General features: G+C 57.2%; 3 protein-coding genes and 2 long non-coding RNA genes across 21 annotated transcripts in view; 2 read left to right on the forward strand and 3 right to left on the reverse strand.

Moving 5' to 3' along the window:
• Positions 1-1,190: 1,190 nt before the first annotated feature.
• SPATA20 (spermatogenesis associated 20) lies at positions 1,191-9,054 on the reverse strand. 2 transcript variants are annotated; one of them, XM_035301247.3, is made up of 16 exons: positions 8,923-9,054; positions 7,804-7,974; positions 7,639-7,703; positions 7,298-7,452; positions 7,076-7,219; positions 6,774-6,975; positions 6,160-6,290; positions 5,957-6,061; positions 5,682-5,756; positions 5,371-5,580; positions 5,098-5,290; positions 4,598-4,766; positions 4,114-4,325; positions 2,584-2,783; positions 1,731-1,811; positions 1,191-1,549 (listed from the first exon to the last, which is right to left on the reverse strand). In XM_035301247.3, the coding sequence occupies exons 1-16, from the start codon at positions 8,997-8,999 to the stop codon at positions 1,379-1,381; spliced, it is 2,361 nt and encodes a 786-aa protein (XP_035157138.2). In that variant the 5' UTR covers positions 9,000-9,054; the 3' UTR covers positions 1,191-1,378. The 2 variants fall into 2 exon arrangements, with proteins under 2 accessions (XP_035157138.2, XP_017828152.3); XM_017972663.4 differs by lacking the exon at positions 8,923-9,054 and adding an exon at positions 8,096-8,210.
• Positions 8,321-17,611, forward strand: LOC118153837 (uncharacterized). Of its 2 annotated transcripts, XR_013535867.1 has the most exons (5): positions 8,321-8,407; positions 15,194-15,346; positions 16,011-16,085; positions 16,404-16,499; positions 17,267-17,611. It is a non-coding gene; the product is annotated as an uncharacterized LOC118153837 (long non-coding RNA). The 2 variants fall into 2 exon arrangements; XR_013535868.1 differs by lacking the exon at positions 15,194-15,346.
• On the reverse strand, positions 12,766-23,636 carry EPN3 (epsin 3). Of its 11 annotated transcripts, none has more exons than XM_035301249.2 (11): positions 23,387-23,636; positions 19,859-20,066; positions 19,366-19,776; positions 18,305-18,423; positions 17,564-17,644; positions 17,219-17,347; positions 16,207-16,294; positions 15,473-15,742; positions 15,188-15,298; positions 14,827-15,057; positions 12,766-14,680 (listed from the first exon to the last, which is right to left on the reverse strand). In XM_035301249.2, exons 3-11 carry the CDS (start codon positions 19,757-19,759, stop codon positions 14,349-14,351), a joined length of 1,755 nt encoding a protein of 584 aa, XP_035157140.1. In that variant the 5' UTR covers positions 19,760-19,776; positions 19,859-20,066; positions 23,387-23,636; the 3' UTR covers positions 12,766-14,348. The 11 variants fall into 11 exon arrangements, with proteins under 11 accessions (XP_035157140.1, XP_078230328.1, XP_078230322.1 ...); XM_078374202.1 differs by lacking the exon at positions 23,387-23,636 and adding an exon at positions 22,062-22,222; XM_078374196.1 differs by having other exon boundaries at positions 19,366-20,066; positions 23,528-23,636.
• LOC144582670 (uncharacterized) lies at positions 18,335-21,201 on the forward strand. Its single transcript, XR_013535869.1, has 2 exons — positions 18,335-18,577; positions 20,708-21,201. It is a non-coding gene; the product is annotated as an uncharacterized LOC144582670 (long non-coding RNA).
• A 1,214-nt stretch (positions 23,637-24,850) lies between the features above and the next one.
• MYCBPAP (MYCBP associated protein) overlaps positions 24,851-25,861 on the reverse strand; it is a 43,422-nt gene continuing 42,411 nt past the window's right edge. For all 5 annotated transcript variants that reach the window (XM_035301246.3, XM_035301244.3, XM_035301243.3 and 2 more), the window contains exon 19: positions 24,851-25,004. In XM_035301246.3, the coding sequence (XP_035157137.2) occupies positions 24,903-25,004 (102 nt within the window). In that variant the 3' untranslated portion in view covers positions 24,851-24,902. The remainder of the gene's footprint in view (positions 25,005-25,861) is intronic.

Below are 25,861 nucleotides of genomic sequence, written 5' to 3' on the forward strand. Positions count from 1 at the left end.
CTTGTCCAGCTCTCACTTCCTGGCAAGGTTGAGTGGGCTCCAGCTAGAAAGGGGCCAGCTGACCTTGTTGGCCGGAGCACTAATCCCCTCCAGATGGGCCGGTGGCTTGCACTGAGGGCCTGGCTGCCCAGACAGAGCTGACTCTGGTCCCAGTGACCATGTGTGGCTGTATGTGACCGTGTGCAGGGAGCAACTCCATCCAGTCTCCTGGTTCCTTCCGGCTTCACTCCTCCCCACTGCTGACATCCTCCACAAGTGGTGGCCCCATGAAGGCCTTCTTATCTCTAGTAGCCTCTTTCAGCTCTCTGTGTTGCTTAGCTGGGGGGCTATGAGGATGCCTGGCTCAGCAGAGTCCCAAAGGGCTCAGAGGGACAGTTCCTCCCCCTGGTTCCCCCACCTCCGTCAGCCCCATCACTTTGCACATGCCCTTCCCAAACCATGTGTCCCAGTCCCCACCCCTCAACCCACGGAAGCTACATGGGGTTTCTGGAGACTGAGAAGTTGTATGTGCCAAGGACAGGGCTCAGGAGCATCTCCCAACATTTAGGGAAAAGGATGAGGTCATAGGAAGGCTTTCTCTGCAGGAAAAAGCACTCAGATAGATTTGGGGAAGGACTTCCAACCCAACAGATGCTCCAAATGAAAGAGAACTCTTTCCTTGGACCAGCGTGTGTGAAAGCAGACAAATGGACAGCATGACCTCCTGCAAGGAGGCCTTGCTTCCATCCTTTCGAGGCTGGGTCTAGATGAATACCCCAAAAGAAATGTCTTAGTCCTGACAGTATCAGTTCCCACAGTGCACCAGGGCATATGCAAAGTCACCATTCTGTGAAATACAAAAGTTCACATAAAGCATCTCTGTCCCTTTTCCAGCTTAACACAAGAAGACAATGGGGAGGGGAGGGCAGTTTCCCTTCTTAACCTCTTCTGAGAACAAGGATTGGGCTTTCTCCCTCCTGGGCCAGTCCACACCCCCATGCCCACCACTGGGCATCTTTATTTGGTTATAGTCCCCTGACCTTAGTTCAGGGGACTAAATTCATTCAGGCTGCAATGACCATGGATGTGGCAGGGTCAGTCTGCTGACCCCTGGAAGATGAAGGAGAAATGGGAGAAGGCAGAGGGGTCAGGTGGGCTCCCAGAGGAAGGGACCCTGAGCTACTGGTTCCCAGAAAGCTGAAACCCTGAGGTTACCATGGGACACTGTTAAGTTTATTCTAGGGTGAGTGGGTGCCCAAGGGGGGCAGTGAGTATGGCTGAGGTCACCTGGTGGCAAGGTCACGGGGATGGCCACAGGTTCTACAGGGCCTGCAGGGCCTGAGTCTCTAGTGAGCTGGGAAGCTCCACCTTCTGCCCCATCCCAAGAAGGTCAGGGCAGTCATGGATGTAGCAGTTTTCGTAATTCACAGGGATCAGTGATGGGCATCGAACAAGCTTGATTCTCACACACATACGCTGTGGCCTGGTCTTCCAGCCGTCGGAGTGTACTCAGGAAAGGCAGCTGGCGGGACAGGAAGCTCAAGGGGTCCCCATCGGCCAGAATCAGCACCTAGGGCAGCAGCAGAGCAGGGAGAGTCACCTGTGGGGTGATTCTCCCTCTTGTCCATTGGTAAGGCCCACTGGGAAGTTTCCACTTCCCAACCTTCTGAAGGGAAGGAGATGTTGAGGAGCTGAGGATGAGAGGGGGCAGCTCCAGGGAGGTGGCAAGTGGGGCTCACAGGGACGGGTACCTTGTTAGGAATGTAGACAGAGTGGACGCACTGCACCAGAGCCTTGGTGTCCTTGGCCTGTCGGTCTCCACAGATCACGATCTGACCACAATAGAAAGGTCACTCCATTGTGTCAGGGGAGGGAGCGGCTGAGCCCTAGACCACCAGGGCTTCCCCATCCTCCCTCCACCCTGTAGCCCTAAGAAAGAACAGGGACTCAGCTCAGCTGCCAGGATGAGTTAATGCTTGGCAAGTGGGAACACACACACACACACACACACACACACACACACACGAGAATACCAAAGTGGCAATGTCATACATATACACAGTGGTACAGATACAAACACGGGGAGACACACACCCAGAAGTCCTGGAGCACACAGAGATCCATCTAGAGAGACCCACAGTAGTCACAAACACACACAGCAGATACCCACACAGAGGCAGATACCACACACACAAACACCAGACACACAGGCATGCAGACAGACACAGAGGCAAACCTGCAGATGGGGGATCCACACGCAGACAGACAAACACACATGACAGACACTCATACCAGCACCCCCCTCAAAGGCAAGTGCACAGACATACGCCTCCAAGGTCACACACACCCGGATGCACACACACACCAATAGAGTACAAACAGAGGCAATTGCACTGACACCAAGACATACAGAGAAACACTTCACCAGCCACCAGAGACTCACATGAACTTCTGCCTCCCTGACAGGCACCTCCATGCACGTGCACACACATAGACCTGAGCTCTGGGGACAGCCCAGGAACCCCACCCCCTGTTCCCATCTGCCATCACAGCCCCAGCTTGCCTCCTACCCGAGGTTTCAACCCAAGTGCCCTCACCCCCCACCTGCTTAAGGGTCTGCTGCTGGGCTGAGAGGGCACGGACCATCTCAGGCAATGCCACCGGAACACGGCGCATACGCTCGGAGAAGGCGGTCAATAGGCACACGCACTTGTCCATCCAGTCCTTGTGACCCGTGAAGCCATGCAGCCGGAGCAGGTTGTGGGCTGACACAGAATTGGCACTGGGCTCTGCACCATCCTGGTCTGTAGCACATAGGGAAGCAGGGAGTATGGGTAAGGACTGGTCACTGAGCACCAGGACCCTGTCCCAGGACCGTATCCAGGGACACGTGCGGGATGGGACAGAGAAAAGGCCCTGGCCATCCCGCCCTTCCCCGTTCTGGGTGTGGATGCCGCTCTCTTTTTATTACACCCTCCATGTCACCTATCCTTGCCTCAATTGTCAGTCTCCAGGCTCCCTCCTCACTGCTGATACCTCTGTCCAGCCACCCAGCTGCTCAAGCTCGAGTGGCATCATCCTGTCCCCTTCCTCTCCCTCTCCCTCTGCTTCTAATCTATCTATGAGTCTTGCCAGGGCTGCAGCCAGAAGAGATCCAAGTCCCACCACATGTCCCCATCTCATACTTCCACATGTCCACGTCTCATACTTCACCAGTGCCTGCCTGGGCTGAGCATGACTAACGGCCTCCTAACTGGCCACCTGTTTCCCCTACCCACCTTCTCTCCACCAGTGGTCAGAGTGACCTTAAACCCACACCAGAGCAGGCCACAATCCACTTCAAACCTCGTTACCAGCCAGGCATGGTGGCTCACGCCTGTAGTCCCAGCATTTGGGAAGCCAAGGTGGGAGGATCACCTGAGCCTAGTAGTTTGAGACTAGCCTGGGGAACACAGTAAGACCACATCTCTTTTCTTAAAAAAAAAAAAAAAAAATGGCCAGGCACGGTGAACCATGCCTGTAATCCCAGCACTTTGGGAGGCTGAGGTGGGCAGATCATTTGAGCCCAGTAGTTTGCGATCAGCCTGGGTAACATAGAGAAATCCCATTTGTACAAAAAATCCTGCAGTCCTAGCTACTCAGGGGGCTGAGGTGGGAGAATTGATTCAGCCCCAGAGGAAGAGGTTGCTGTGAGCCAAGATTGTGCCACTGCATTCCAGCCTGGGTGACAGTAAGACTGTCTCAAAAAAAAAAAAAAAACGAAGGAAAGAAGGAGAGAGAAGAAAAGAAAAGAGAAAGAGAGAGAGAGGGAGGGAGGGAGGGAGGGAAAAGAAAAGAAAAGGGAAATGAAAGAGGCCGAGTGGTGGTTCATGCCTGTAATTCTAGCACTTTGGGAGGCCAAGGTGGGAGGATCGCTTGAGCCCAGTTCAAGATCAGCCTGGGCAACATAGCAAGACTCTTGTCACTATTTAAAAAAAAGAAATTGAGACTCAGAAATATCACAGCAGCCAAAAATCACACCATTAATAAGTAGCAGAGACAGGAAGCCAGGAGGGCTCCTGCCCACACCAGCTCATCACCCACGCTGCACTCACACCTCCCAGGACCCCAGACTAGCCCTGCACCCCCACTGACCGTCCTTCAGACGCAGGGGCAGGCCAGCCCCCAGCTCAGCCTCACTGCAGAAGTAGCCGCCACCCTGGGAGTCCCAGAAGAGCCTGTCCTGCGTGTCCTGCAGCCGCAGAGCCCACTCGAGCCATGCACTCTCCTGTGAGGCCTCGTACAGATCCAGCAGGCCCCGCACCACAAAGGCATAATCCTCCAGGAAGCCCCAGCAGGGTGGGTTGCTGGGGGACAGGCATTAGGGGAGGGGTTGGGGGAGAGGCCCTTTCCCAGAGGCCCTTTCATGAATGTGTTCACTGAACCCTCCCAATGAACCCTCCCAAGCAGGTACTATCAGCCCACTTCCCGGATGAGGAAATGGGCCCAGGGAGGCTACGAACTCACAGCAAGCACCTGGCAGAGCCAGTACTGGAGTCCACACGGAGGGGAGAAGTCGGGCAGAGGTAGGCTGGGGATGCGTGGGGAGATGACCCTCCCATTCTACCCAGCCCCCAACCTGTGCTCCACAGTCCCCCCAGAGCCGGTGTAGCAGGTCCGCATCAGGCGGCCACTGGCCACGTCAAACATGTGCCGCTTCAGGAACTTGGCACCATTGGTGGCATAGTTGATCAGCCTGTCTTGGCCCAGGACCGCCCCAGTCACAGCATAGCCTGACACCATCAAGCCTGGAGGCAGGAGAGACAAGTAGCGGTGAGAAGGTGGCCAGGACCCTCCCGGCATGTCCACCCTGACACCGCAGGCCCTAACACCTCCCTGGAGCCACGGCTGAGCCCTAAGACCTTGGCCTCCAGAGCCAGGCACGGTGGGCGTTCCCAGGCACGGTTCTCAGCCCTTGTGCCTGACCTTGGGCGGGTTATGCAAGCTCCCTAAGCCTCTGTTAACTGAGAATAATAACCCTAATAAAGGGAGAGTGAGCGTTTAGCAGGTGCCTGAGAGACGGGGACTTTGTGAAGGGGGATCCAACCGACAGGCTGGGTCTCAGACGGGCAGCCCCACCGTTCCAGGCAGCCAGCATCTTGCTGTCCAGGTGCGGCTTGGGCCGATGCTTCCGGGCCTGGAAGAGCTTCTCCAGCCCCGTATTGAGCAAGGTCCGCACGGCCTCCACACCCAAGCCGAAGCGCGCAGCAGTCAGCTCCAGCGAGTACCGGACGGTCAGCACGTTCTGGCCCTGTAGCTCCCCCTTGGGGTCCTGAGGAGAACGGTCTTTGTCTGCAAGCTCACAAGCCTGGCAGGCACCAGGGCCCATCCAGTGACCCCAGAAGTCCTCACCTGACTGGGGCTGATGTTACCAGCCTCTGTGAGGCCGTAGTGCTTCGTGAAGAGCTGGCCTGAGGTCAGCAGCTCGGTGGCACCCAGCACAGGCTCTGGGAGGAGCTGCTGGACCTCTTTGACTGTCCACACGTAGTAGGCGCCCTCTTTGGGCCGCATGCCCTGCTCTGGGGGGGAGTCTGCATCCTCCGCGCTGTAGAAGCCTCCGGACTGTGTGTCGGGGGGGAAGAGTTGGCTAGCCCCAGCTCGCAGGGCAGTGGAGGTCCCGACCCCTCCCGCAGCCAGGCTCGCCTGCCTCCATGGACACACACCCGGTGGCTCAGGCTCCGAGTCACGTACTGCAGGATGTCTTTGGCCACGTCAGAGTAGAATTCATCACCAGAGATCTAAGAAAGGGAAGAAAGGAGGCTGTGAAGAGCGGTCACTGGGGAGGCCCAGGTGGAAGGGGCAACATTCTCTGAGGCAGGTGGAGGGGGGAGCCTGGGTAATGAGTGCATGGGAGGGAACTGGGGGTGCAGATTAAGAAGGCTTTGGGAGGGACAGCCAGGGTTAGATGGCTGTTCTCTGGGCCGGGATCAGGGAGCACCTGGAAGGCCTGTGAATAGGCCACAGCGAGCTGTGCCTGGTCATAGAGCATCTTCTCGAAGTGAGGGACGTGCCACTGGCGGTCTGTGGAGTAGCGGTGAAAGCCCTGTGCCAGATAGGATGCAAAGCCAGAGGCCAGTCCCAGCCTCTGTCCCACCCCACGGCCTCCTGCTGCCCCTCCAGGGAACACCCAGTGCCCATCACCTGCCCCACATGGTCCCGGATGCCCCCATTGGCCATCATTTTCAGGGTATGCAAGGCCATCTGCTGGGCCCGAGAGCCATCCTGAGTTAGCCGATGGCTGAGCCAGTAGGAGAACAGGAAGCTCAGGATCACTGTGGGGGCACCAAGAACATGGGGGTGAGAGAATAGAAGCGGGAATGGAGATCAAGGTGGGCAGCAGGCCTTGGGCCAGGCAGAGGCCGGGAGTTTACTCAACAGGCAGTCTCTGGACAGGCTGAGAGGTCAGCAGTCAACCCAGAGGACAGAAGGTCATAGCCCAAGCCAGAGGTCAGAATATCATTGGCTGACAGAGGACCAGAAAGTTACTTGTTACCCCAGAGCCCAGAATGTCATTAGTCAAGCCAGGGTCACTGGGTCACTGACCAAGTCAGAGGACAGAAGGTCACTATCTAGGTCAAGGGGAGAGGGTCACTGCTAAGACCAGCAATCAGGTCTTCACTGATAGCTGCCGGGAGGCTGGGGCAAGGAGGTCACTGCCAGTCAGGAGGACAGGAAGCTACAGGTGAAGCCAGGAGCCAGAAAGTCCCTGACCAGCGCAGGAATCAGAAGTCCAAAGCTAGGCATGAAGTACTGACCCGGTGTGGGAAACTTGGGGGCCTCAGCGAAGCCACCGTACTCCTCATCGTAGCCCTCGTCCAGCTGCTGGAAGCAGCGACTGTTCACGGTGGCCGCAGAAGGTGGCAGCTGGCGGTCGCCCACACTGATCTCTGATCGAGCCAGCAGGGCGGTGGTGACACGCTGGCTGTTTTCTAGCAGGGCGTTCTTGTTCTGTTTCCACTGTGGGTGGTGGGGGCACACCTGGAGGTCAGCTGAGGGGAGGGGCTCTTGTTTCCTAGCCTCCACCCTGGTCCCACCCGACTCCCTGAGGCACACCCACCTGTTCCCGTATTCTCAGCAACACTGTGCGGAAGCCAACTCGGGTCAAGCCATCCTCAGGCGGGAAATAGGTGCCCCCCACAAAGGGCTGGAGGTTGGGAGTCAGCCACACATTCATGGGCCAGCCCCCGCCGCTGCTGGTGGCCTGGCGGAGAGAGGGCGAGGGTGAGGGGAGCCGCCCTGAGGCCTTGTGGCGTGTATATTCCCAAGAAGGGCTGCACACCTGCACGAACGTCATGTACACCTTATCCACGTCAGGCCGTTCCTCTCGGTCTACCTTCACGCTCACAAAGTCCTCGCTGAGCAGGCGGCCGATCTCCTCGTTCTGGAAGGACTCCTCTTCCATCATGTGACACCAGTGGCAGGTGGAGTACCCGACTGAACAGGACCACGGGGAGAGGTCAGGGGGCCAGCAATGGGTCAGATGGAGGCTGGCCAAGAGGTCCTGGCCTCTAGTTTCCTGGGAGACCCACCAGGCCAAGGGGACCCTCCCCATCCATTGCCACTCCCTGTGCACACCGCACCAACCCCCCCTCCCCCAATCAGGGAAGATGGGAGCATTACCTGAGAGAAAAATTGGCTTGTTTTCCTTCCTGGCCTTGTCGAAGGCTTCCTGTCCCCAGGGGTACCTAGGCCCAGCAGGGTGGGGCATCACTCAGTAGCCCAAGGGGTCTGGGAGGGGTCTAGGACCCCAGCAACTCTAGGCAGGGCCCCAGGATTGGTGCTCACCAGTCCACAGGATTGTAGGCATGTTGTAGAAGGTATGGTGACTTCTCATGGATCAGGCGGTTGGGGACCCTCTGGGGTGTAGATGAAGGACGGCTTCCCTTCCCTCCAGCAGGCATGGGCACTGAACTACTGACCGTCGCACTTCGGTCCTTGTCCCGGGAGGAGCTACCCCTAGCGAGGACCACTGGGTCAGGCAAGCCAGGGGCCTCCACCCACCTTCGCCCAGGCCCTCCAGCACCTGCCCCATTCCACTCAGCACCCCTGTAGAACCCCTGCGCCCAGCCCAACCCACCTTTCTGAACCACGGGGGAGACTGTGGCCTTTGTGCTCCCCCTTATGTTTTTTTGGGGGTGAGGAAAGGTGGCTCATTGGGGGCTCCTTGCCAGGTTAGTCTCCCCCAACCTCCTGGGCCTGGCGATGGGAAGGGTGGCTGTGAGGTCAGGGCGTGTCACAATGGGCGGAATGGTTCTTGGAGTTCCATTCCTTCCCTAGAGCAGCTGCAGGGAGGCATCTCTCTGGCAGGCCTGGGTGTGGCCCCACCGGAAGGTGACCCAGTGTTGGTGGCTGGATGGGCCAAGATCTGCAGGGTCTGGGACTGGACCAGGTGAGGGACAAACAAAGGAAACTAGACACAGGGACTTCCTCATTCAATGTGCACCTGCTAGGACTCCTGTGGGGCCACGTCTGGGGCCAGACCCCGGGACACCTAGGCAGTCAGAGCCCTCGGGGAGTTCAGCCTGGAAGTGGGCACTGTGGGGAGACCTAAAAGCTCCATGCCACAATAAAGGGCTATGACAGGGCACAGGGTGCTACTGGAGAAAGGCCCTTGACCCAGCATCCAGCACTGAGGTGCAAGAAAGGCTTCCTGGAGGTGGCATCAACAGTCTCTGGGGAGCTGGCACGGCACTGGAGGGAAGGGTAGTGGAGAGGAGGGAAGGGGAGGGGAAGAGGGGCTTACTGCCAGGGCCAGGTCTCCGGAGCAGATCGGAGGTGGGGTGGGGGAAGACCAGGCATGCAGGGGTGGTCCAGGCAGACACTGGACCAGTGCCCGGAAGACCCTCCACTGGGGCCACAGGCAGGCACAGGGACTGCCCTAGGGGCCCACTGGCCCACCCGTACCTGCGGCTCGCAGCGAGGCCTGCACCGGCACGGGGCAGCAGAAGGACGCGGCCCAGACAGGCCCGCGCGCTCAGCATGGCTGCTCGGGGCAGTAGGCCCGGCCGCCATGGACAGGAAGGGCGGGCAGGACATGCGAGGGGCGGGCCGGGCACCCATGGAGCCGCGGGCGGGTCTTCGCCGGAACTCAGGACAGCGTGGCTGGTCTCCGGGCGTCGCCCTGCGGCCGAGCGCGGAATTGCAGATCAGGCAGCCCGGGCTTGGGGGGACCCATTCTGTGCATAAAATTGGGCTCTGCCCGTGTCTGGGGAGGATAGCCCTTCTCGTGGGAATAGGGAGGGCCGTGGGATGCCAGAACTTCAGCTCATTTTATCCAACCCCTGCCCATTTTACAAACGAAAAATGAAATCCAACACGAAGGCATGCCTTGGCCAGGTCCATTAGCTGACAAGCTTTGCTTTTTGCAACCTCCTCAGCGCTAGGTGCTACTCAAATCCTACCCACTCCAGGAAGCCTTCCTCAGTTACTGATGTACCCATCTTACATCTCATAGGTTACACATGACCTCATTGGCTACATTCAGACAATATTTATTAAGTGTCCGCCGGCTGCCTGCCACTGTGCAAGGCACTGGGTATACAATGGTGGGCAGAGAGAGACAAGGCTGCTGTCCTCACATGGCTTACAGTCTGTTGAGAGCGCTAGAAGCTAATTCAACACCCATAGCGATAAACGTACAAACACCCACGTGATAAGTGACCTGATCTGATGGAAAGGGTGAGGGATGAAGGCTTCCCTGAGGAAATCACATTTGTATAGCCACAGAGAATGAGGGGAGGGAACTTGAAGGGCGCTCGGGGAGTGCTGGGGAAGGAGGCAGAGGAACAGTTTGTGCAAAGGCCCTGTGGCTTGTCGTGAGTCTGGGCTTAGCAATTGCAGAAGGAGGGAAGACAGGGAGTAGATGAGGGCAGGGACAAGGTCTTGGAGGGACTTGTGAACTGTGAGAAGGGGACTTTTTTTTTTTTTTTTTTTGAGATGGAGTCTCACTCTGTCACCCAGGCTGGAGTGCAGTAGTGCAATCTCAGCTCACTACAACCTCCACATCCTGGGTTCAAGCAATTCTCCTGCCTCAGCCTCCTGAGTAGCTGGGATTACAGGTGCATTCCACTACACCTAGCAGATTTTTGTATTTTTAGTAGGGACAGGGTTTCACTGTGTTGGCCAGAGGTTGGGGCCGGGGGCGGTAGCTCACGCCTGTAATCCTAGCACTTTAGGAGGCCGAGGTGGGCGGATCACGATGTCAGGAGATTGAGATCATCCTGGCTAACAGTGAAAAACCATCTCTACTAAAAATACAAAAAAAATTTAGCATGGTGGTATGTACCTAGCCAGAGAACATATTCTGGCTAGAAGGAACGAAGTTAAGCTTGGATTTTGTATTTTTAGTAGAGACAGGGTTTCACTATGTTGGCCAGGCTCAAACTCCTACCTCAGGTGATCCACCTACCTCAGCCTCCCAAAGTGCTGGAATTACAGGCCTGAGCCACTGTGCCCAACTTGTGTTTTTTTTTGTTTGTTTTTTTTGAGACATAGTCTTGCTCTGTTGCCCAGGCTGGAGTTCAGTAGTTCAATCTCAGCTCACTACAACTTCCACCTCCTAGGTCCAAGTGATTCTTGTGCCTCAGCCTCCTAAGTAGCTGGGACTACAGGCATGCACCACTGTGCCCGGCTAATTTTTGTATTTTTAGTAGAGATGGCGTTTCACCATGTTGCCCAGGCTGGTCGAGAACTCCTGATCTCAAGTGATCTGCCTACCTCAGCCTCCCGAGGTGCTGGGATTACAGGTGTGAGCCACTGAGCCCAGCCAGAGAAGGGGATTTTGATGTGAGTAGAAGCAAGCTGTTGAGAGGCTTTAGTCAGGAGGGTGATCCAGTTGGATCTGCATTTTGGAAAGATCCCACAAGCCACCCAGTGGAGAATGAAATGGAAGGGGGCAAGAGGGAAAGCAGGGGCAGATAGGAGGCTCTAGCAGCACCCAGGGGAGATGGGGGAGTGGAGATGCAGAAAAGGGCATGGGCTGGAGGTCGGTGGAGGAGGAAGCATCATCAGGATTGGCAGTGATGCAGAGGGCAGGGTCCAGGGTGACTTGCAAGGTGGAGCCATTCCCTGAAGAGAGGGCATGGTGTGGGGGTGGGGGAACAGCACATGGGGTTCACTGTTGGACCTGTGGGTTTGAGATGTGCACATGGAGACAGAGATGATACTGCCTGGAGCACAGAGGAGGGGCTGTCAGGAGAGAGAATTGGAGGTCTTGACTCTGGAGACCATCTGGGTGTGGAGCTGATCCAGGGAGACTGTGCAGCCAGAGCAGGGAAGAGGGCTCAGGTCCAGGCTGGAGTGAGCCTGTGAAAGACACAGACGGGGAGCAGCCAGGGTGCAAAGGAAACCCAGACAGGGCCACACCCCAGAGACGAAGGACAGAGTGCTAACTACATGTCAGACTCCTGAGGGGCCAGCCCGGATGGGACTGAAGAATGTCCATTGGCTTCAGCAACATGGAGGCCATTGGTGTACTTTAGTGGGCGGTGTTCCAGTGAAGTCAGGCTGAGAGCAGAAGTCAACTGGTGGGCTGAGGAGGAAGAGGAAAGGGAGGGGAGATGGAGAGGGATGATGGGGGCTTGACACTAGGGGAAAGATAGGAAGACACTGTCAAGATGGATGGAGCTAATTTAGACACATTTCAATGGGAAGGATTCATTTGAGAGAAATGGTGGAAGCCATCAAGATAGAAAAGATGGTGGTTCTGGGTGGCTCTGAGAATGTGGGGTATGGTGTGTCTTTGGAGGGGTTGGCTAGCCAGAAGGTCCAGCGGGTGCTCCAGGGAACATGTTCCGGGTAGAAGGAACGAGGTTAAGTTCAGAGAGCTGGAAGCCTGCCTCGGATGTAGAGGAATTTGGGGTGAGGAGAAGCCTCCAAGTGTGATCATGCTGAGGGTCACTGAGAGGTCAAGGGGCAGGAAAGTTCTTGGATAATGGAGTGACATGAAATTGAGGTAAGAGCTGGAGAGAGAAGACTGAAGCATTCCAGAAATGAGGTGGAGTGGCAGCCCCAGGCAGGGAGGAGACAGAATGACCTATGGCACCAACCTCCCAGCAGAAGGGGTCTTATAAGGAGGGAGACAGGAAGTAAGGCTACCAACCTTTTTTTTTGAGATGGAGTCTCAACTATTGTCCAGGCTGGAGTGCAGAGGTGTGATCTTGACTCACTGGAACCTCCACCTCCTGGTTTCAAGCAATTCTCCAGCCTCAGTCTCCCGAGTAGCTGGGACTACAGGTGTGCGCCACCACACCTGACTAATTCTTTTGTATTTTTAGTAACGATGAGGTTTCACTGTGTTAGCCAGGATTATCTCATTTCTTGACCTCGTGATCCGCCCACCTCAGCCTCCCAAAGTGCTGGGATTACAGGCATGAGCCACCTCGCCTGGCCCCAACCTCTTCTTCATGGGAGACAAAACAGCTCTCCCCTTGGAAGTCCTCAGGGGATCCAGTTTAGACGAAGAAAGCCTGGGTGGCAGGGCCAAAAAGGGTGGGTCAGGGCCCAAGAAGGATGGAATCTTCCCAGGTTTGGGTGTGGCAGAGGTATTAATTGATGGATGCTGCACTCAGGTATTGCCTGGCAAAACCAGGATTGAAAGGCATGATGGGCCCATGCCTCATGGTCAGTCTCTGAAGAGGTGGACCCTGAGCTGAGGGGACAGTGGCCTGGGGGCGTCCACATATCAATCTCGTGTGGAAGAAACTTCTGATCCCATTTGACAAGTAAGGAAACACAGGCACAGCGACATGGAGAGGGTAAGGAATTTACTCAAGGTCACAGAGCATAACCACTTATTACTAAGTGATTCTTGTCACGGTCAAACCTTGGAACAAAGCTTTGAACCCTGTCAGTCTGACTCCTGAGCAGGTGTTCTTGTCCATCCTGTCTGTAACTGCCACTGTGGGACTCCCTTCCCCTGCCCCTTCCTCAGGAAGGGGAGTGCCATTGTGTCCCTCCACTCACCGACTTTGGTGGAAGGCCATTTGTCCCTGAAAGGAGGATGGGGGCTAGCTGCAGGCTGCCTGCAGAGCCAGACCCTGAGCACTGAGGACATATCAGTGTCAAGTGGTCCAGTGATCAGGGAGCATTGAGAAGAAAAACAGGTGAGGGTGACCATAGGGGCCCCTCCTGGATTCAGTACTAAGCCCCACCCCACCCTTGGTTTCCCAGACTCCACATAAACCCCCAGAAGGGGTCCGACTCCCTCTGTGTGGCTGAGACTGAGTTTCTCGCCAGCCTTGGTGAAGCAAGGGAGAGGACAATTAGATTTAAGGTGACTCAGTAAAGCAAAGGCGCCCAGGAGCTCCTGCACCTGGCTCCTGCCACAGCCGCATCACAAGCCCCTTGGTTTGTCTACTCTGCTACTCTCGAGCTTAGCTTAGCAATTCTTGGATCCCTCCCAGGTGAGCCCAGCACTTTGTCCACAGCCGTCAGTCAATATTTGCTGAATTAAATCTGGGGCTCAGTCTGGGAGCTCCCTGCCTTGGAGCCAGACTGTCTGACTTTGAATTCCAGCCCCGCCCCGTGCCAGCTTTGTGACTTTGAGCATGCCATTTAACCTCTCTGAGCCTTGGTTTCCTCGCCTGAAAAATGGGAGTAGGGCCAGCTATAGGGGTGGGAGACCCGTGCAATCGCACTTCGGTGGGCTTTGCGCTTGATTTCATGCTCTGCTGTCCCTGTTTTGAAATTCTTCACCCGATTTTAAACAAGGAGCCCTCACATTTTCATTTTGTATTGAGCCCCACAAATGATGTAGCTGGGGTCCTGAAGGACTTAACAATATTATCTGCCTCAGAGAGTCGTTGCAAGGATTAAACAAACTGATCTGCTTAGCACATAAGTAGTAAGTACCCAATAAATAGGAACAAAGGCCTATTGTCTCTTGCTGTTAGCTCAGCCCCAGTGCCCATGTGTGATAAATGAATGAAATGACCGACTGAGTGACAGCCTGGAAGCGTCTGGAAGCGAAGGTGCCAGGATGACGGGGGATGGAGGTGAGGGTTGAGAGGAGCTGGAAAGCAAATGGGGGCAGTTTTACACCCCACGTTGTGCAGCTGCAGTATCCTCGGCAGCCGGTAATCCACTCTGTGGTCCGGACCCGGCAGCCACACCCCGCAAAAAGTCCACTTGGTGAGAGCTGAAAACGAGCGTTCCAGTCTTTATTATGGGGCGATCAGTCTCTAGCTCCCGGGCCGTGGTCCATGTCCAGCTTCCGGAGCCGCCGCGGGAATCGCGATCCACTAGCCCCGCCGCCCCGCCCAGTCCCGGTCCGGAGGAGGGGCCTCGGTGCGCCCGGCGCAGGCGCAGATCGGCCCAGCGCGGAGCGGCGCTCAGAGGAAGGGGTTGGTGCCGCTCTGTGGGGGCGGGGGCCTGGGCCCGGCTGAGCTGGGCGTGGGCAGCAGCCGCTGTCCCAGGCCCGCGGGGGGCGGCGCGAAGGCTCCGGCCTGCGGGAAGACGCTGACCGAGGCGGGGAGGGTCACGCCGGCTGGCACGCTGCTGAGCGGGAGGGGCAGAGAGGCGCTGTAGGTCATGGAGCCCAGTGGCGCCCCCACGGGCCCGCCCGCCAGGCCCAGCGCCGGCGACCCGGTGCGCATCTGGTTCAGCGTCGGCCTGCCCGGCTCTCCTGTGCCGAACGGGTTGGTAGGGGACGGAGCGCTGAGACCTGCAGAATGAGAGTGGCTTGGAGCGGCCCGGGGTACCGATCGCTATCCTATACCAGGAGGTCTTGGAAGTGGGGAAGGAGAGGGAGCTCTCCTGCTGAGGCTGGGCTCTGAAAGCAGAGGCCCCTGGGTCAGGGGAACGTCCTACCTGTCAAGAAGGGGTTCCGGGTCTTCACAGCCTGGGGCGCCTTGACCAACGAATCAAGGTTGACCAAGGAAGAGGCCGACGGGCCCAGGAAGGACTCGGGAGTCCAGCAAGCTCGGGCCTCTTTTCTTGGCTGGGTTAGTGCTTCCCCCAGTACGCCCAGGTCTAGGGCATCTGGCTCCTTCATGCCATTTTGCTTGGAACTGGGGCTGGGGTCTCCAAACAGGTCCAGCTCTGGAATAGAAATGCTAGAGCTCATTGGTGGGGAGAGGGATTGGCGTCCAACGTGGTAGGAAGAGGATAGACGCTGCCCGGGGTGGGCCCCTGTTTCTCCAGAGCCGCCCCATCCCCTTGCTCTGCTCACCCGCAGGGCTGCTGGGCTTCCCAGAAGGCAGGGCCTGCTCCAGACCCTCCTTGGTCTCTGTGGATTCTGGAGGTTTGGCAAATGGGTCAAAGGCTGAAGCATCACCTACAGCTAGCCGAAGAGAGAGAGGGAGAGGAGATGGGATGGCAAAAAGGGCAGGTACTGGTCGGACCCCTTTCCAGGGAAGCTGCCCTCATAACAGAATCTGCTGCCCTCTTGGCCCTGGAGGGAAGGGGACCTGGAATGCTCCAGCCCCTCACTCACACCTTCTGGCCCTCTTCTTACCAGGCGTATCGGAGGTCTCCATGGAGGCCCCCCAAGGGTCAGCCCCAGTGCTGGGGAGTTTGTGATGGGGAGAGTTGAGTGCCCAGGGATCTGTGGTGGGGGGCTCAGCAGGCAGCACTGGGGTCCTGCCCCAGGGCTCAGAGGAGGACAGCTTGGGAGTCAGGTCCCATGGCTGGCTTCGGGATAGGATGGCTCCTGAGGGGATTGGAGACCAGGGGTCTGCAGAAGGCCCCCAGGAGGAGCCACTGGTCTCTGTGTTCGGCCTAAGACCTGAAATGGAACAGCACAGACATGACCCCAAGCCCATCCTTAGCCCTCACCCAGGGCCCTTCCCAGTTACCCAGCCCGAGCTGGGAGTCAGGGGATCCATGTCATAGAGGGACTGTGGCCTCAGAACCACCCAGCAGGCTGGAGCCCGTATTTGGTGAGTGACCCCAGAAGCTGGGACCTGCAGGCATGGGCTACTCAGGCCACCTTCCCAGGCAGGGACAGGCTGAGCAAGTGAGTGCAGTGAGAGAAACTTTGCTGCGTTTCCTAGGAGCTGAGCTCTTCAGACATGCTCCCCAGCCCGCACTACAAAAGCCTGTCCCACAGGCCTCAGAGGAGCATGGTGGTGAGTGACTTGCCCTGTGACAGTCAGGTGTTGGGCGGAGGTAGTGCTTTGCCAGCAAGTGTCTGGGAAGGAGAGGGCTTTGGGGCCAGCCTGGAAGTCTCTTGCAGCCCTGCATGCCCACCTGGGATGTCCCATGGGTCAGCAGAGCAGTGTGTGGAGGGCGGGGCCGGGGCAGGTACGAAGATGTCGGCCAAGTCCAGGATGGAGGACTGTGGAGGGGAGAGGCATCCGGGGCTCAGAAGTGGGCGGGGCTCCGAGGGAGGGCAGGCCCTGACCCGTCAGCCTAATGCCAGCTTATTCTCTTTATTCATTCCACAGATACCTAGTCACTATCCCTCTCTTCTGCACAGTGCTTTACACTTTATAATGTTTCTTCATCCACAGAGCACCTGATTTTCATAACAACCCTGTGAGGTAGGTAGGGCAGATGATGTACCCATTTTATAGATGAGCCAGCTGGGCCCAGAGAGTGGAATGGGTTTGCCTGAAGTCACACAGCCAGGGAGAGGCAAAGCTGGGATAGAATTCAGGCTGGCAGGAAGGGGTGGGAAGGGCAAAGGCAGATGTTTTTCAGCCAGCCGACCCCTGGGTCAGTGTTCAGGAGAAACTGCCACAGTGAACATGGGCGGAAAGAAGGCCACAGCACCTGGGCGCGGCAGGGACGGCTCTGGAGGGCAGCCGTGCACTCCGCAGTTGCCTGCCCCCAACGCGGGGAAAATCCATCCACGAGCCCAAGGTGTGTTCAACACCATGTGCTTGGGCCACCCTAGTCTTGATCAACAGTATTGCATAATCCTCGCATGTCAGAGCTGGTACTATCCAACAAGCACACTGTGCAAAAGGGGAAACTGAGGCCATGACAGTGATATGCCCCAAGTCATAGAGTAAGTGGCAGCAAATCCAGAACCCAATCCAGGGTTCTCTGATCAGGATCCTTTTGCATCCCACTTTGCTGTCAGCTCAGTCCCCAGACCCTGCAGTGTGAGACTAGGGCCGCTACACCCCACCCCCATTTCATCTCATAAACATGTCAGTGCTTACTATATGCCAAGCACTGCTCTGCTCTCTCTTTACAAATACTCAGCCCATCTCCTAGGCCCTGTCCCGCCTATGTGCCCCAGCCCACTCCCTACCTGGCTGGATTTTAGCTTCTCCTTCTCCTTTCTCTCTTCTCTCTCGAGCTCTCTGTCCTGCCGATGGTGGACAGCAGCCCCTGCACCGTTGGCCACGGGGGAGCCATCACCCCGCCAGGACCTCACCTCCTGCAGAAGGCACAGAAGGAGTCAGGAGGATTAGCAGCCAAGACTCCCGGGACCTGTGCACCCGAGGAGTCGAGGAGCGAGAGCAGGGTGGGAGGCAGCTGAGAGGTTAGGAGCAGCAGCGCCACCGCGTGCAGTGGGAGGAGCCTGTTAGTGCCCTGAAGCACCTCCACCAGCAGCGGCAGCAGCACCGGAGGCCCTGCGGGCTCGGCCCACTACCTTCTCGTGCTCCTGCCGGCTCAGGCGCAGAGCCAGCTGCAGCTGCAGGTCCTCGTCCCTGTGGGAGGCTGGGGGGACAGGCTGTGGAGGAAGAGAGGGGTGAGCTTGGCCCTGTACCCCCACCCTGGGACCAGAAGGGCAGTATAGCCCTGCCTGGGTGGTGGGGCTGGAGAGACAGATGCCCACCCTGAGTGTGCATGGGCGGTTTGCCCCTCAGCAGGGTGAGTGTGGCCTTTTCCCTGCCTGTATCTGAAATGCAGTTTAAAGATGAAGAAGACTGATCTTTAGCTTCTGAATCCTCTGAGAGTTTTCCACTGCCCTCCTGTGTGGGGCCCAGCTGCTTCCTGGCTGGTCTTCCTGGATCCACAGAGGTAATGGCAAAGATAATGATATCGGGGGCCCATCCTTGTCTCCCCAAATGGACAGCTGGTGGGGGGGCAACATATGTCAGTGTCTGAGCACCCACCCCCAACCATGAGGTGGTAGCAGGCTCCCCCAAAACATGCCATGTGCCCCTAATTGCACACTCCCCACCCTTCCCAGGTCCAGTGGAAAGGACTAGAGGCAGGGAGGCAGTCCCTGCCTGCGACAAACCAAAGGAACTAGTGGGCCTTGTGCTGTCCTTGGGAGCAGGAGTCAGGCTTCAGGTGACAGATCCTGAGTCAAGGCTGAGGGACACCCAGGTACTCTCCCTCCTGGCCCATCCCCTCCTCACCATAGCTGGGAGCCATGTAGCCTCACCTTCTCCGCCTCCTCGCGGCTCATGGCCAGGGCCAGCTGTAGCTGCAGCTCCTCTTCCCCTGATGTCTGAGGCCGGGCCTGCTCCAGGTCGGAGGTGCAGCGGGGTGATGAAGAGGAGGCTGCAACGATCATCATGGCTCTGTGACCACGCCATTACCCAGCATCTCCCACACCCCCTGCCTGCCAGGAAGCTGAGGCTCAAGGAAGAGAACTGAGAGGAGGGGAGCAACAGGCCGTGGAGGCCCCCATGGGCCAGGCAGTGTGCCGGCCACTGTAAGTTCCCCATCCCTCCCTGGTGGGATGGCTCCAGTCCCTCCTTGGCAGATGCACAGGCAGCCACATGGCACCTGACCAGGGTCCTGAAGCAGGACTTGAGCCCAGGTTTCCTGACTCTAGCTCTTGGACTTCCAGACAGACCCCATCCTGCTTGAGGGGAAAGGGGAATGCAAGGATAGGAGCTTGTAGTCCAACGAGGTCACAGCCTCAAAGCCCTCAGCTAATTGTCAAGGGCTTTATGGAAGGAGGGCCATTCTGAGTACTCAGATCCAGGAAGCCCCCACCACTGGGGGCAGGAGAGTCAGGGACTATCTGCAGCTGCCCTCAGGTAGGGGATAAAGGGGGATGCCATGTGTCTGGGCACGGAGTAGAGGGAATTCCTTTGCCTGGTCTCATTTCATTCTCAGATCAAATGATGGAGGTAGGTGACCTTATCCTCATTGTACATATGAGGGAACTGAGGTTCAGAGAACTGGTTGCCCAGGTCACATAGCTTGGAGGAAGCAGAATAAAGAATGCTATCTGACTCCAAAGCCGATGCTTCCACCATCCCCCATTCTATCAGGCAGCTAACAAATGATAATGAATCAACATCATTATTATCTGAGCTGACATGCTGAGCACCTCCCATGTGCCGGATGTTGTGCCTTGCATGTTACATTCCTCATGTCTGAATCCTCGTAACACCCCTCAGAGGTAGGTATTATGAACCATGGCTCGGCTTGCAGAGCCAGGATTGGAAGTCAGGCCACCTCCCCATCCCAGCCAAACACCGGGGGGCTCACAGTTGTAGGAGGACGGAGAGCCACGGGAGCGGCCGTAGTCCTCGCCGTAGCGGCGGCTGAAGCCCAGTTGCCCACTGCCAATGCCGATGCCCTCCAGTGCCATGCGCTCCTTGGTCTTGAGGGCGTGGGTCCGCTCCTGCCGTAGCCGCTCCTCATCCTTGAGCAGGGCCATCACCTGCTTGACCTTCTCGCGCACATTGACGCCCTGGTCCTTGCCGTCACGGTCGATGTACTGGAAGTCCTTGAGCGTCTGGATGGTGTAGAGGTTCTCGCGGCACTGGTGGGCCACCCGCTCGGAGCCCGTCTTGAGCAGGTAGTCCAGCAATGTCAGGGCCTTGTACACGTGCCTCCAGTTCTTGCCACTGTCATTGAGCCGCCGCCACAGCATGCCCATGACCTCAGTGAAGGCCACTGTGTTGAAGGTCAGATCAGCAATCTCAGACATGAGCGAACTGGGGGGGCCCCAGGGGTCATTGCTGGTGGCCTCGCGCACCTTGATTTCCGCCTCAGAGTAGTTGTGCACGATATTCTTCACCTGGCGCCGGAGCGCGGAGGTCGTCATGGCTGGAGACTTGGAAGTGGGTGGCCCTCGCCCCCGCTGGAGGTGGAGGGCTGAGGGCCACCGTGGCGAGGTCACAGTCTTGAAGGATGGGTTGCCGTGTTCTTAGCAAAGTGGCTGTGTCCTTGGGTTCCACATGGAGCTGAGGAAGAGAGAGCCTGGAACTCAGGGGCACAGGCCTACCTCACGGGTCACTCAGCCCTGACCAACTAAATGAGGCCTGGCCAGAGTGTCCCTTCATCCAGGAAAAGACTTCAGCAGCACATGTTCTTATTTCACTTATAATTCAGCAGGCACTTGTAGCCATGCATGCTCACCTGTCTATCTACACAGTCACACCACAAAGATGCTATTATCGTTATCTCCATCCACAGATGGAAAAGGTGGGGCTCAAAGAGTATTAAATGGGCCCAGCATGATGGCTCATGCCTGTAATTCCAGGACTTTAGGAGGCCAAGGCAAGAGGACTGCTTGAGGCCAGGAGCTGGAGGCTGCAGTGAGCCAGGATTATGCCACTGCACTCCAGCCTGGGCAACAGATCGAGACCCTGTAATATTAAGTGACTTGTGCAAGATCACAGAGCTGCTACGTGGGGGACCGGGATGACCCCAGGAAGCCCCACCTAAGAGGGCACGGCCTCATGGGGGCACACTAACAGGATTCCAGGAATGCCTGCTTGCCTTGCTTCTGCTTGTCCACCTCCTCTATTCCTGTGAGATCTAGCTTAAGACCTATCCTTCCCAGCTCCTCAGCTCACTTTTCTCATATTGTTAATTTTTGTAGTTTGATGCATTCAACACCTATTTCCTGGAGGCCTTTTTTGAGCCAGGCACTATGCCAGGCACAGAACACACGCCTTGGTACACCCACGTTCAGTTGTGAGAGTACAGAAAATCACAGTCCAGTGTGGGAGTGCAGAGCAGCACAGGAAGACCCAAGCCAGGAAAATCAGGGGAGACTTCCTGGAGGAGGTGGTGGCTGAGCTGAGATCCAAGATCCAAGAGAAGAGTGAGGAGGAGTGAACCAGCAAGTCAGGGAAGGCAGCTCAGAAGAAATGCTATGAGCTGGGCCAGAAGGCAGGAGAGCAAGGATCATTTGAGGAAAGCTACCCCTCAGAGATCTGGCCACTGCCACCATCAGTGCCACCCCTCTGTACACACGAAAGCGCTGAGGCCAGAGAGGGGATGGGACCTGCCTGTGTCCTATGTCACTTGGGTGGCACAGCCTTGACTAACATCTAAGTTTCCAGAAGACTAATCCAATGCTTACTGTCAGTGTTACCCAGTTTGGTCATTCATTCATCGGATTGCTTTACTGTCTCAGTCCCACCTTCTGAGCTGAAACGGAAGCTCCCTGAGAGTAGGAGCTGTCTGGGTTCTCCAAAGCCCCGAACACATGGTGAACCTCTGGTACCCCAGCAGGGAGAGGAGCTGGGCCAGCCCAATTCCCTCCCCACAGCCGCAGGTCCAGGCTGGCTGCTGAATGCAACCCCAGGCCAAGGTCCTCCCAAGGCCCTGTTAGAAACCAAAAGAGGAATGCCCTGGCCACTGCCCTTCCTCCCTCGCTCGCACTGGTGTGTGCACAGGCCTCACTTCACCTGTGAACTGCCCCCACCCACCAAACACCTCTCAGCTCCACTGTCCATCCCAGCCCATGCCCCAGCTGGTCCCCAGGCTGCCAGAAGCAGGAATCTAAAGGAGACTCTCCTCCCCCACCCGATTCCACGCTCCTTCCACACCGGCCCTGCCAGTGCTGGGCTCAGTTCAAAGCGGCCCCACAGGCCTTGGCAGGTTTTGCTGGGAGCCCAGAGAATAGGAGCCTGTGGGAGCCAGCGAGGTGGAGGGCCTGGCCCACAGCGAGGCCTACCTTTTGTCTGCTGTCTTTCCTTCCAGTGGGTGGCAGGCCTTCTGTGGGGATGCCACGGCCACAACTAGTTTAACCCCTGCCCTCCCCCTTGCTAGTGACTCAGACCTGCCTTCACCTCCCCAACCCGTGGCTGGGGGTGGCAGAGTGAAGATGGGAAATAGTGCGAACCAAAGCCCGCCCAGCACACGCCCCTCCCTGCTGGCCGCCCCTATCTGCTGGCCGCTGGAACTAGCAGAACCAGTTGGGCACTGTGACTCCACCAGAGCCCTACCTGGACCTGGCTGCCCTGGCCCTCCTGCCTGGCCCGGGTGGGAGCACCAGCCTCAGTGGGAGGGATCTCTTGGTGTGGGCCCAGCGGCCCTGCCTGGACCTTTCTTCCAGAAGGTGGGCATTCTCTGCACACCCCTGCAGGAGCTGGGGAAGGGCGGGGTCAGAGACAAAGGGAGGCACTTTGGTTTTCCTTCTCCGGAGTTTGAGGGGACAAGGTGGGAGGAAGGGCCAAGGTGAGGCTGCTAGAGCACAGAGAGGGGAGGAGGAAAGGAAGGCGAGAGGGAGCAGCTGGGAGCCTGCCAGCAGTGTTACAAGCAAAGGGTTTTATCGAACACAATGTGCCCAGAAATAAAAGGGAGTGAAACAGAAACCCAGTGGCTGATAAGGCAGCGGTGGTGGCGGTAGCAGCGGCAGCACTGGGCAGCTGGGTATGGAATTACTGCAGTGACCTTGAGCCAGACCCTGTCAGGTGGAGGGAAGGGCACGGAGAAGGCAGGGCCTGAGAGGCCAATTCAGAGATGAGGGAGAGGGCAGAGGAGGGAGGAGGCTGGGGGATGGGAGCAGGGCCAACAGGGGTGGGGTGGGAACGGAGTATCAGCTCTCTCCACACACAGGGTCCCAAGGAGAACTGCGTAGTGGGGAGGGGCTGCTCCTCTTAGGACCTGCAGGATGGCAGGACCTGGAGTGTTTCCCAAAAGTCAGGACCAAAAAATGCAGATCGCTCATACCCATTGGGGGTTCAGAGAGATGGAAAGAACCCAGATCTGTGCAGTCCCCGTGCCTGAGTTTGTGCAAAGTCTGTGCACCCGCCCGCTGGTCGCAGCCCCTTCCCATCCTCTGCTAAGGCGGGCTCCAGCCCCTGCCCCCAAATCAAGTCCAGCTTGAGCAGTAGGGAATGACAGTGCCCTTATTAACGCTGTAGGGACAGGAGTTGAGCTTGTGCTCTAAGCTTCTGGCCACTCTATCAGCCCTGGAATAGCTGCATCCTGGGGGCATGGGAGGTGCAGGGCGGGAGAGGGGGCAGCCCTGAGGCTAGAGGTGAGCATGAGGGGCTGAGGAAGAGGAAACACAGAGATGTGCAGAAGGAATCTATGGGGAATGCCACCAAAGATCCCTAGTCCCAGGATGGGATAGGGAGGGGGCCCTGAGTCCTTGGGCGCTGCAGGGAGGGAGGGGTGGCAGGAAAGAAGCCCTTAGGTCCTCCACAACTCAGCCTCCTCCCTCGCACCTGGGAAAGAAACTAAGCCCCAAGCCCACTCTTTGCTCCCCACCAACCCCCACCTTCGGGCCGCCACTGCTAGGGAGGGGGCCAGGGAGGAAGCTTACCTCCAGTGTAGGCTCTCTCGGCTCCAGCCCTGGCCTGGGTAGCCTTTGCGGTGACCCTCCGATGTGTGCGGCAGGGGAACGGCACAGCCTCAGGAGCGTCTCCAGAGCCATCCACCATAGACCCTTGTCCCAGAGACCCACCTGCTCTCAGGAGGCATGGACCCCTCAGAGGGGCAGCAGCAGGGTCCCTGGAATGGGTAGCAGCTCTTCCCGCGTGCGTTTGCCTCCTAGCCAGCGCCTGGCAGCACTCGGAGGAAAGTTGCTCAGCTGGCCCGGCAGGTCTGCTTCAGCAGTAACAGGACACAGGAGGAAGCGCAGGGCAGGTTAACCCCTTCCTGCTGGCCGGGCAGGTGGTGCACTGAGAGGTGGGAGGCCTGCCTCCTGCCTGCCCCCAGGAAGTGCAGATCTGGAGCCAGTGCTGGAGACCCACTGCTTTGAGTTAACCCTTCCCCTGCCTCTTCAGCAGGAAAGAAGGGGGGCTCCAACATCCCCACCACACCCCTCCCCTTCCTCCTCTGGGCCAGGAGGATGTTAAAGGAGAGGGCAGGGCTATTTCCTGGGGCTGGCCCTTTGGTGCAGCCCCTGCCTTCTGGGGGAGGAGGGCATCAGGACTCTAGCATAGTCCCTCCCTGCCTCTCCCACACGGAGTCAGAGTCCTGCTCTCTCCATCCTCCTCCTCCTCCTGCGTCTCAACTGGAGGATGCCTGAGGCTCACTTAAGTACCCCACCCAAAAACCAAAGTTGTTCTTCAAACTCTGGGAGCCTGGAGTGCCGTTCACATGGGGAGCCTAGCCCCAGATGGTTATGACCGACAGGAGACAATGACGGGTCTGAGTTTGAACTGACAACACTGTTCTTTCTGAGCGCCATTTCCAGCATGTTTCATGTTCCCCTGAGCAAGGGAGGTGGCATGAAGATCAGCAGCTAAATAAGGCAGAAAGATGGCCCAAGGCCAGATGGTCTGAGATGAGGAGGGGGATAAGGCAGCCTAGACCCCAAATAACAAGGTGCTGTGGCCTCTAGAGCTGGAGAGGTGCGGTCAGCATGACCTTCAGGGACTGGCTTGGGGCCCTGGGACCCAGCTGAAGAGGGGAGATGGCAGGGAGCCAGGTCCCATGGGTCTGGTTCTACTCCTCGTCTCACACTTTGTCATACTTGGTGATGACATGTCTCGAAGACCTGGCTCCAGGAAGCATCACCCTAAAAGTGTGGGCCAAGGAAGCCAGAGACAGAGACTACCAGGGGTGACGCACTGTGTCCCATCACCCGACTCACTCCTTGTCTTGCTACCACCTGTTCTTCTGCTCGGCAACCCACACATCACCTCCCCAGCTATGTCTGTCTCTCCTCCTGCTGGAGGGTTCTGGCAGCTGCTGGCAGGAGGGGATCTGAGGGCAGGTGGGACATGGGAGGACCTGGGCCAGGAGCTGACCTAGCCAGGATCCAACATGCAAGACACAGAGGCACAGTATATTTATTTATTAACCCATTTTCCAGAAGATTGCTTGGGCCAGAGTCACCTGCAGAGACGCAAATGCTCTTCGACATTCTTTACGGGGCTGAGCTCATCAGCTAGGACCATCAGGTCGGTCACCAGGGTGTCCAGCAGCCCATGGACCTAGAAGAACAGGACATCACAGGCGGGGTTTGCTCTGTGGGAAGCACCTATATATCAACCATGCCGTGAGAGAACAGCTGAGAGGGGGAAAAGCCCAAGTTGTTTGTGAAAGAATTTCACAGGTTCAACCAAAGTTCTTGTGAAAGAATTTTTGGTTTTGCAGACTTTTTTTTTAATTGAGATGGAGTTTCACTCTTGTTACCCAGGCTGGAGTGCAATGGCGCGATCTCGGCTCACCACAACCTCCGCCTCCTGGGTTCGGGCAATTCTCCTGCCACAGCCTCCTGAGTAGCTGGGATTACAGGCACGCGCCACCATGCCCAGCTAATTTTTTGTATTTTTAGTAGAGACGGGGTTTCACCATATTGACCAGGATGGTCTGGATCTCTTGACCTCGTGATCCACCCACCTCGGCCTCACAAAGTACTGGGATTACAGGCGTGAGCCACCGCACCCGGCCCAGACTTTTTTTTTTTTTTTTGAGACAGGGTCTCACTTTGCTGCTCAGGCTGGAGTGTACAATCACAGCTCACTGCAGCCTCAACCTCCCTGGGCTCAGATGAGCCTCCCACATCAGCCTCCTGAGTAGCTGGGACTACAAGCGTGCACCACCACACCCAGCTATTTTTCTTTTTTTTTGGACTTTTTTGTAGAGATGGGGTCTCTGTTTTGGTTAGGCTGGTGTTGAACTCCTGGGCTCAAGCAATCCACCTGCCTCAGCCTCCCAAAGTGCTGGCATTACAGGCGTGAGCCATCGCTGCCTGGCCAGCAAGTTGATTCTCTCTCTTTCTCTCTCCCTTTTTTTTTTTTGGAGATAAGAGTCTCGTTCTGTCACCCAGTCTGGAGTGAAGTGGCAT

This window comes from Callithrix jacchus, chromosome 5 (assembly GCF_049354715.1).
Source record: "Callithrix jacchus isolate 240 chromosome 5, calJac240_pri, whole genome shotgun sequence".
In the NCBI taxonomy this organism is placed as follows: domain Eukaryota; kingdom Metazoa; phylum Chordata; class Mammalia; order Primates; family Cebidae; genus Callithrix; species Callithrix jacchus.